The 10,187-nt window shown below is 54.4% G+C and overlaps 1 protein-coding gene across 1 annotated transcript in view; it reads right to left on the bottom strand.

Moving 5' to 3' along the window:
- Window positions 1-10,187, bottom strand: part of LOC104281132 (pleckstrin homology domain-containing family G member 4B-like) — a gene marked incomplete at both ends in the record, with an annotated part of 38,269 nt that overhangs the window by 4,976 nt on the left and 23,106 nt on the right. The window contains 2 exon segments of the mRNA XM_009879031.1: window position 1; window positions 4-109. The exon segment at window position 1 is cut by the window's left edge and continues 190 nt beyond it. Of these exon segments, the coding sequence (XP_009877333.1) occupies window position 1; window positions 4-109 (107 nt within the window).

The following is a 10,187-nucleotide window of genomic DNA, read 5'->3' as shown; positions in this document are numbered from 1 at the left end:
TGTAACTCTCCAGGCACTTGATGACACCGGCGCAGTGCTCGGCGGAGCCGCACTCCTCCATGCTGATGCAGGCGAGGTGTCGCATCCCTTCCAAGGCCCACTCGTACGCCTGCGGAGAGCCAGAACAAAAAGCGACAGCCCGTCAGAGAGACTTCGGGGGAGAATAACCCCTAATTCGGCGCCCGAAGACAAGAGAAAGGAGCAGTGTGTGGCCACCACAGTTCCTCGAGTGTGAGAGGAGGGAAAGGGGGGGCTCCTATTGTCAATGGGGCTTAACAATTCAGCCAAACAAACAGCTCCTTATGCAGAGGGCTTCAGCTGCGCCGGCTGCTCTGCCACGGCTCCGGGCCTGTCCCGGCGATGCTGGGCACGTCCGTCCTCTCTGGGCAAGGGGGGAAACCCAGGAGAAGCTGCTGCTAAGACTGGAGGAATTCACACCTCGGTGTGGCCCTGCTTGGTATAAAACCTGGAACTCGTCCTCCTCCTTCGCCCAGCCACCAGCACAGGGTCAAATGGCAGGAGGAAGCTGGAGGGAAGGGGATCGCTGCTCCCCAGCCTGGAGCTCCATCAGAGCTGGGATCCACGGGTGCTCTGACCCAGCCTTGCAGCAAGCAGGAGTCTGAGAACGAGAAAACCCATTTTCCGTGCCCGCTGTGCCCTGCATTACCTGCCTGGCCCCGCTTGCTGCTACGCGCTTGGTTACTCGCGTACTCAGCACCTTATTTCAAACGTTCCAGGAATGCTGGAAGGGGGATTTTAACAGGGCTTAACTCTAGCACTGGCCTTGCTAAAACAGCTCTGCCGTACAGGTCGCTTAAGAGGGAGGGGGCAAAATGTGGTGCAATGCGACCGACACAAGGTACGAGTGCTTTTACCACCACGGCAGGAAAGGGACTAACAAAGCACGACAAAAACGAGGAGAAAGGCAAACACCTGAATTAGGCTCTTAAGTCGCTGCTTTCTCTGTAGCGCAGGGAGGATGACAGGGTTTAATGTAGAGTGAAGATGGGACCAGCTGCCACAGGCCTGGTCAGGGAATTTTACCGCTCATGAGTGAAAACGCAGAGTTATCTGTTAAAATGGGATGCGCGAGGCTGGGAAAACATCCTGAAGGCACCCGGCCCCTTTCACCAATCGCCCAAGACCAGTGGATGTGTGGAAACACCACGAGCTGCCCTTGAAGTGAGCCAGACCATCTCTTGCGCCTCTCAGGCCCTGCGTGCCTGCTACGTTTTTGCAGAGAAGCAACACTCCTGCTTGGTGCCAGGAATGAAGAGACCAGACTTTGACCATTTCCCACCTGCTGTACTGGGACAGCCTTCACTCAGAAGGCTTAAAGCACTTTTTTTTAAACGCAGACACCAACAAAATTCACTCCAGCTTTACGTGGCCATGGAGCAGCCACGACATCCTCATGGGGGCCATGATGGTCGAACAGACAAGGTGTCAGGCTCACTCTCTGCTGGTGGCAGAGGTAGGAAGGCAGGATGGGCAGCCTGAGCAACTCCGGGGACAGACTGCACAGGAGCTCCCACACTGAGCTGCAGCTGCACGGTGTGCGTGTGGCCAGTGCCCTGACTGAGCAAGGAGCTGCTTCAGAGATACCAGAATCTGCTGGGGAGGGCAAAAACGGTTCCGAAATGTGCAACCGCAGCACAGGACAATCAAAAGAACAGCAGCTCCCGCTCCTCTCATGCCCCGGCCTCACGCAGGAACAGGCCCCTGACCTGTCTCCCTCTTGATCCAGGCTTTCTGCTCCAGACTTGCCCCACACCAGGAGGGGTGGGCAGAGGCAGAGGACGTGCCAGAGCCTGAGGAGAACCTGTGTTTATCCATGACCTAGTGGGTCTTTTACTCTCTGGAGGCAGAAGCACGTCGAGGTGCAGTGAAACACTGAGCGCAGATCCACACTGGCAGATTGCCTATTTTTGCTGGTTTTTTTTTTTGAGCTGCTCCCTCCAGCTGTAGGAAAAGCAAACACCAGCCCCTTCCAGCCCTGCCTGGCCGCTGGTGTGGGCTAAGGACACGTCTCGCCTCTCTGGCTGGGAAGGTCAAGGGGTGATCCCCACCGAGGGCTGCACGCTGGCTCCCCTTTGCTCGGCGACGGGAAAAAGCTGAGCTCAAAAAGGCAGGGGGCGGCTCGGATGAGGGTGCTGAGAGCAATGTGCAGGAGAGGCACAGCCAGCAGGGAAAGCAGCCACCCCGGGAAGGCCTCCTCCAAGGCTGGGGACCTCGCTTCCATGCACAGATGGAAGGGAGAGAGAGAGAGAGAAAAGAGGCTTCTTGTGTTTCTGGGAAGCTCTGTGGATCCGCACGGCGCCACAGCGAGGAGGAGGCAGGGCCGCGTACCACCCAGGGAGGCAGCTCCTCATCTTCATATGGTATCTGTCTGTTCTTGGCGAGGACTCCGAGACCTGCGCAGCGACGACTTGAAATCTCAAAGGCATTTCTTCCACCCCCAGCGCCTGTCGCGGGCCAGCGAAGAGCTCAGCTTTGTTCCCTGCACAATGGGAGCAGCCCCCCACGCCCCGCAGCTTGCTCGGGAACATGCTAAGTGGCCACCAAGGCTTTCTCCAGGCATAACGTCTGCTTCAAACACCCCACATTTGTTGGGGGGTTTTTTGTTGGGTTTTTTTTTGTGTGTGCATGAAATGACAGCGCCCCCCCAGGGCTGCCAGGGTACCTGGAAGGGAACACCCTCACCCAGGGAGTGAAATCTGCCATCAGCTGCATCCTGGTGAGGTTACAAACCGCGCTTTTGGGGAGCAGGCAGCCCTACTGCTTCTCTCCACAAGAGCTGCTCGTAGATGAGAAGAGGAACCTGCATGAAGGGAAGTTGAATCTTCCCAATCCTGTCTGGAATGAGGCAGGAAGGAGCCCGAACCTCAGCTTTTGATCTTTAGACACAAGTTGTTACCGAAACTCTCAATTATGGGATTAAAGACAAACAAACGCTTCCTGTGTACACAGGGCTGACCTATCCAGCTGCAGGAGGAGTCAGCAACAGGTCGGTCCTGCCCGGCTGCCGGGGGTAGCAGGGGCTCTTGGGGAACCGCTGTGCCGTAAGGAAGAGCCAGGGGCTTCGCTGAAGCACCAAGTATCCCTCAAAGCCCATCACCCTGCTGCTCGTTTCACCGTGGGCGAGGCTTGTGGCGCACGCAGGACAGCAGCTCCTGGGGTCCGTCATCTCCGGCACCACTCGAGTGCCACCGGCAAACACAGGCCAAGAGAAGCTGCGCGGCCCTTGGCACGGGGAACACTGGCAGCGGCACGTAGAAACCCTTCTCGGGGTCCTGGATCCTCACCTGAACCCACCTTCCCAGCCCGAACCTATCACAAACCCACCAGATTCCTCTCACAGTCAAGGTCTGACGATCTCTAAGACACAGCCAAAAGAGAAGACGGACACCACGCATCTGCAGGCAGATGCCAGAAAGGGCAACTTCAAGGGGGCCTGCCTTGTTCCAAACCTCCTCCTTTGTCTCCTCCTGTGGGGAGATAATGATTGTAACTGTATTTTTCTCATCACACAGAGAGCTGGATGTCTGAATAGGCACAGGTAGGTGGAGTAGGCAGATCAAACACCCTCGGCAGAAGAAAATTGCACCTGGGTGGGTGGCTAACTGTTGCTAGAAGGTTTCCTGAATCTGAAGGGATCGTGCAGGGAAGCTGAGATAAGGGTGATGAAAAGCCAAGACTGCTCCTGAGGGGAGCGCTGACACAGGCAGGGATGGGATGCAGCTGTGGGCACGGTGACTGAAGCACAGCAACAAGACAAACCAAGTCCCCCGTCCTTCTGTAACAATGTCCCCGGGCTGGAATTCTGCCCCACTCCCCTGCTTTCTGCAACAAGGAGAGAGGGAAGCAGCACAGCAGCTGGGAACGTGGCCAAGGACAGCGAAAAAGAAACCAACAATCAAACGAGCCCCGATTCCAGCTTGCGTGCAGCTCCTGCACACGAGCTGCGCCCTGCTCCGCTGTTTGTTAGCGAGATACGACTGAGCGTGGCACGAAACGGCCGTGCAACTCCCCACTACGAGGTCTCCCCTCCTCGCCACTAGGTCTGCTCTAAGTGCCAGTTCAGAAAAAAAACGCTGGCAGTCCAGAAGGACCGTGATTAAAAACCCATTTTACATGAAAAATATGTCAGAAGTGAAACTATCCAGGCTAAAACCTTACCGTCATAAGAGCTGTCGGCTGGTAAACGTTGAGAAGGTTGTTTCTCTGCTACACAAGAGAGCGGGCAGCTCACCTGGGGCTGCTTTGGGCTCTCCTCACACTCCCATCCACCGATACCAACAGCAACCCACGAAGGAAAGAGCAAGATTTCAGGACCCGCAGATGTCCCCCTGGGCAAGTCCATTCACCAGCTCAAAACCAGATCGTGTCCTACCTTCCCATCCGGACAGAGGGGCTCCAGGTCATCATCCCACATCCCCTTGCCCTCAGCTCAGCCCCAAGCAAAGGCTGCTCCAGTCTAAATGCCAGATTGAGGAGCCCTGGTAACCGGAGACAAGGCGGGGAGAGGGGAGAAGGGGCAGCATTTCACACGAGAGCTACCGAAGTGTGCGGAGAACACCGCGACTGGGGGCAGGCCGGATCGCCTTTCTCTCACGGTGCCAAAAAAAACAGGGAGAGAAAACGTCCCAACCGGCCCCAAATTCAAGCAGAATTCAAAGCAAGATGCCACCTGACACCCCAGAGCTTTGCCACATCTCTAAAAGGCAAAGCCCCTGCTCGCTTCTAGTAAGATTTGCAGCTCTGCAAGCAGGCAGCTGCGCTTGGAGGTACAAGAAACCGTGTCATTTCAGAGCCCAAACGTCTCAGCAAAACCACCGAGTTAGAAAATCTCCTTCTCCGTGCAGAGCTTTGCTGCTTCTCTCTTCTCCGCTCTGCAGGCATTCGGCTTTTCCAAACTGCACTCGAAGCCCTGCCTGGGATTCATTAGGAGCAGAAACCAAACTAATCAAAACTTGACGTGGGATGCAGCTGGCAAAAGCTCAGCTTTAAACACCGAAGAAAGGACCGGCCCTCCCAAAATACAAAGTTAAACCGTTCCTGAGCTGCTGGGCCTCCCCTCTCCGAGGGAGGAGAGACCGCTAAAATCACCAGTTCACCTCAGAGGAGCTGCTAAGGAGGGCAAACTTCAAACCCTGTTTTTGCATTTCTGCCTGTTGCCGAGCGCCAGACGCTGCACAAACACCGTGGGAGGGCAAAGGAGGAGAGACAAGCGGAGGCTTCCGACTCCTTGGGTTGAAGCGTCAGAAAGGGGAAGAAACAGAAACCCACGGCTGGGCAGGGAAGAAGAACGAGGGGTCAGGGAAGCAACAGGGGTCAGGGTTGGTCTCCTCACGCCTCAGCCCAAGAGCAACGCGCTTGGAAATCCTTTTGCAGCAGCACTCCGGGTGAACAAGAGCTCAAAAAAAAAAAAAATAAAAATCCCCTCCGGGTGGCCAGGCTTGACAAGTTGAAGAGAGTCTTAATTACAGGGGTATGTAATTGGCTAAAATGGGATTGCACATGATTTCTGCTGTCTTTGCCGACAGCGCAAGGACCCCAAGGGCGAAGGCGGCTCGTCGGGCCGGCGCTGGCGTGCGGGACGCGTGCTCACCCTGCTCTTTAACTCCTGCCCCCGCCGGGACACACTGACCGTCAGCAACAGCCTGACTCAGCTCCTGAGTCACCCCCAGCCACAATAACCCCGCTTCGGTACAACTCGGAGCTTCCCCGGAGCACCCAGGGCCGATTTCTCTGCGTATCTCTCTACATACGTACGATTTCTCCCCTCAGATTTTGCTTTTTGCTCCACGACCACTCAGGGCTTTGCACTTTTGGGTAGATTCTGCACTGATTTTCTCCCTCCTCCCTTTTATTGATTTTTTTTTTTTGGTCCCACCCAAAGGGATTTTCCTCTACATTTAAGAACTCCTAAGCCCAGAGGACCAGGCTGAGTTTGCTGCAAGTAAAATCAGTGCTTTTTCAAGTTTGAGGTGCTGCCCATCGTTTTTCATCAGCTTTATGCACTTGTTGCAAAGCTTTTTATATATATATATATAAATGAAATTCCACTCAGAATCTCTTCCTGACCAGAATGTTGTTTCCCTGCCTTAGTGAATATTATTCACTCCACCTTTCTGATGCTTCACCAGTTACAAATCCAAACTGCCTGCCTGAAATTCACTTTGGCCACAGTCCTTCTCTCCGGTTGCCCCGAAAAACTGGGATCTGGTGGCTGGACCTTCACTTGGCTACAACCTACAGAGTCATGGAAACATTTAAAAATTGAAAGAAGTTAAGCATGTTCAGTATAACTCGCTGAGAGCTGAGAAAGCAGAAGGCACGAAGGAGCTGAGCACGTGTATTTGTGCCTGTACGACCTCGGAAAAAGGAGGAGGAGGAGGGCAGCGTGCTTTCAGGCTGCTTGGGACTAGTCTCTCCTCTGGAGTTTTTTTTTGCCTGCTCCAGAAGGCCAACCCATGCTGGGATGCATCCAGAGGAGTGTGGCCAGCAGGGCAAGAGAGGAGATTCTCCCCCTTTGCTCTGCGCTGGTGAGCCCTCACCTTGAATCCTGCGTCCAGTTGTGGTGTCCCAACCGTGAGCGGGACATGGAGCTGCTGGAACGAGTCCAGAGGAGGCTGCAAAGATGACCCAGGGGCTGGAGTAGCTCTGCTGCGAGTTCAGGCTGAGGGAGCTGGGGGTGTTCAGCTGGAGAAGAGAAGGCTCCGGGGGAACTTTATCACTTTTGACAAGAGTGTCCAGTGACAGGACAAGGGGAAAAGGATTTAAGTTGAAGGAGAATGGGTTTAGATTGGATCTTAGGAAGAAATTCCTCAGTGCGAGGGTGGCCAGACTCTGGAACAGATTGCCCAGAGAGGCTGTGGCTGCCCCCTCCCTGGAGATGTTCAAGGCCAGGTTGGATGAGGCCGTGAGCAACCTGGGCTGGTTAAGGGCGTCCCTGCCCATGGCAGGGGGTTGGACTGGATGATCTCCAAGGTCCCTGCCAACCTAACGCATTTGAGGATTCTCTTTTACATCTGTCCTGACAGCCACGCCACGGGTGCTTCTGTACCTTAGGAGACGCAAAGCTCAGAGTGAGACTTCTTCAGGGTAGCTGGCAAAGGTATAAATAGCTCCCAGGTTTCAGAGCACGCCGAGATGTGCTCAGAGGGTGCAAACCCTCACAGAGCAGCCAAAAGAGCCGGGTCAGAGGCAGGGGAGAATCCTGTCCATATGTCCAGGGCTTTGATATGCAGATGGAGCCATTGTGAGCTTCAGCCCCATCTGTACCGGGAGAGGAGCTTCATGTCCAGATTGCTTGAACAGATCTATTTAACTCCCGTGACTAAAGGGAATTCCAGCCTTCGGGAGGATCCAAGCGGCCAGATGGATGCCAGCACATGAACGCTGAGAAAAATCTGTCGCCCTGCGCAGCTCCCATCCTGGTATCGGTGCAGGGAAAAAAAAAAAAAGCACCCAGACCCAACGTTTCACACGAGGCTGGGGTCAGCTGAGGAACCATCTCTGCTTGCGTTAGAGCTTGCACCTCGAGCTGAGAAAATCCCTAAACCAGCTGGGAGGAAACACAGCTTCCCTACCAGTATTAACTGGTCACCGGTGTCGTGATCCTGCGGGAGAGTCGATCCCACCGATCAAGGATGAAGGCAAAAGGTGCTTTCAGCACATCAAGCATCGCCCCCCTGCACGCACAGACCACAGTGGGGAGCACCACTGTGGGTACCTGCGAAGGCAGCTGCAGAGGGAGCAGCCTCCGCTCCACTAAAGATGCTACATGGCTGGCTGGCTCCGCCAGCCTTCACAGAATCACAGAGGGACACAGAGCAACAGGATGGAGGGGACCTCAGGGATCATTTAGTGCAGCCCTTCAAGGTAAAGAAATACAGTTTAAGGGAGATGGCCCAGCTCCCTGTCAAGCTGAGCCTTAAAACTGTCTAAAGTGGAGGAATCCACCACTTCCCCCAGAAGACTATTCCAATGTCTAGTTGGAATTGGTCCTTCCCCTCCCTGCTGTGCCCTGCAGCGAGAGGGGGGGAATCCTGCCAGCGCAGGAGGAGGGAGAAGCAGCCCAGACAGGCAGATCAAGGCTTTGCTGCCCCCCTGCACATACCACAGACCCACCACACGCTAAATCAGAGGCCGAGGTGCTTCAACAGGTGCTCAAGAGCATCGCAGCCCAAGAGCCCCTCCCCTCCAAGTGCAAATCGCGCTTGGATTTAGCACATCAAAAGCCCTAATTAATTCCCTGCTGCCCCGTAACACCGAGGGACAGACTGATGCATCAGTCTCGCACTGTGTTGCGCAACCAAAAAAGGAGCAGGGTGCTGGTGCTAAGTACCACCCAGCGCTCACCTACCGCCACAGAGCCTGCAGGAGCCCGAGGCGCTGCCGTGATGCCGATTCGGCAATGAAGTCATGGATGAAAGAGGAGAAAACAGCCTGGGCACCAGTAGCTCTAGCAGCGAACTACTGGAGAAGTTGTAAATCAGAGCAGTTTCCAAATCCCTCAATGCTGTGAGATGGGAAAATACGGGGGAGCTGTAGCAGAGCAGATTTAAACTGTGCAGAAGGGCTATCTCAAACTCCAAGGCAAAGCAGAAACTTTCTGCTACATGAATACCCTCCCACGGGAAAGTAAACAGCAGAGGGTTATTAACCTTGCAAGAAGACTTCTCCAGTAAAAACCTGGGCGGGAAAGAGAAGGGAGAGATTTCATGCATTAACCTTGCATGAAGTCTGCCAGAGGATCGGTTTTCCCGATCGTTCCCCCCAACCGCTTCAGGCTGTGCATGAAAAAGGACACCCCTGAAAGGGGAGAGGAGCAAATCAGACTGGGTGTCTGTCTGGGGGCACGACTTCGCAAGCGTAACTGAGGAAGGAGAGAGAGGAGAGAGATGAGACAGCTGCTGTCAATGCTGAAACCAGACAAGGGCAGCTTCCCCTAAACAGATTTTCAGCCCGAGGAAGGGGCAGTATATATTCCTCCCTGTCGTGCTGCTCAGATCTTCCTGCACCTTCTTCAGTATTTGCAGCAGGAACCAGGTGAAAGCTCTGATTTAAGAATTTTCTGCAGCCCGCCTCCAGGGAAGTCAAGCCAACCTCTGCACGGAGGCAGACGGAACGGCGCACGTTGAGCTTCTCCCCGAGCCTTTATCATAAGGCCCAGAAAAAAATAAATAAATCTCATTTGCTCAGAGGTGCTGGGGGGCAAAAGCCACCTTCTGACCTGTGCCAGACTGCTAGCATGAGACAGGCATCACGGCACGGCGACTTGCACCTCTGTTCAGAAATACGCTACAGTAAGGCCACATTAAATGTCTCTTTTTCCACTTGGGTGCTAAGCTGTCCTCTCCTCCTCATTCCCAGAGCAGGGAATCACACCGCCCTTTCAGCAAATTAAGCTCTCAAACTGTGCCAAACAGCCCGCAACAGAAAAATCACGTTTCTAGGTCGCAGCCACCACGATCCTTTCCAGCTTCCCACAAACCAGCATTCACAAACCCTTCCTTCCTCATCAAAGGAAAAGAAACATCAATAATTTATTGCCTGAAAGGGACTTGTTTGGTGTTTTTTTCCCCTCAAAACCATCATCGTTGACATTATACCTGGCACACCACCAAAAACCAAGCACAGCAGAAAACACGCTATCAGCACGTCACTGCTCCCAGTCTTTTGGGGAGAAGTGACAGGCAACAATGTCAGCAAAAATCAGCCGATTTCTCATTCTCCGCCGTTCTGCTGTCACGCCTGAGGTCAGATCTCTCTCTTGAAGCAGGGAAGGGGGCTCAGTCACTCGCAGGACCCAGCAAACCTTAGGGCAGTCGAGGAGAGGAGCCCTCTTTTGTGCCGCCCACAACCTTTTTAACAGGAGCGCAGGTGGATCCGAAGGTTCCACCTGCCTCATGCCTACACCCAGCTTGGCTGGAGGCAGGGAATCCCAACAACTTCTCGCCGCAGTTAAATCACACAAATCAAGAGAAACCCTGGCATTCGGAGAGCCCACGCAAAGACGCCCACAGCCCGCCGGGGTTCCCTCCGAGCGCGCAAAAGCGGCACGCGAAGCCTTCTGATTCACGAGCGACCGGAGTGAAAAAGCCGCCTCTGTCGCGTTGTTTCCAAACAATCTCTGCAAGGACTCGCACGTCCCGACACTTGGTACTTACGAGAGGGTT

The sequence above is a fragment of the Apaloderma vittatum genome, unplaced genomic scaffold, assembly GCF_000703405.1.
Source record: "Apaloderma vittatum isolate BGI_N311 unplaced genomic scaffold, ASM70340v1 scaffold21271, whole genome shotgun sequence".
NCBI lineage: Eukaryota > Metazoa > Chordata > Aves > Trogoniformes > Trogonidae > Apaloderma > Apaloderma vittatum.
This window is presented reverse-complemented; position numbering and strand designations above follow the sequence as displayed.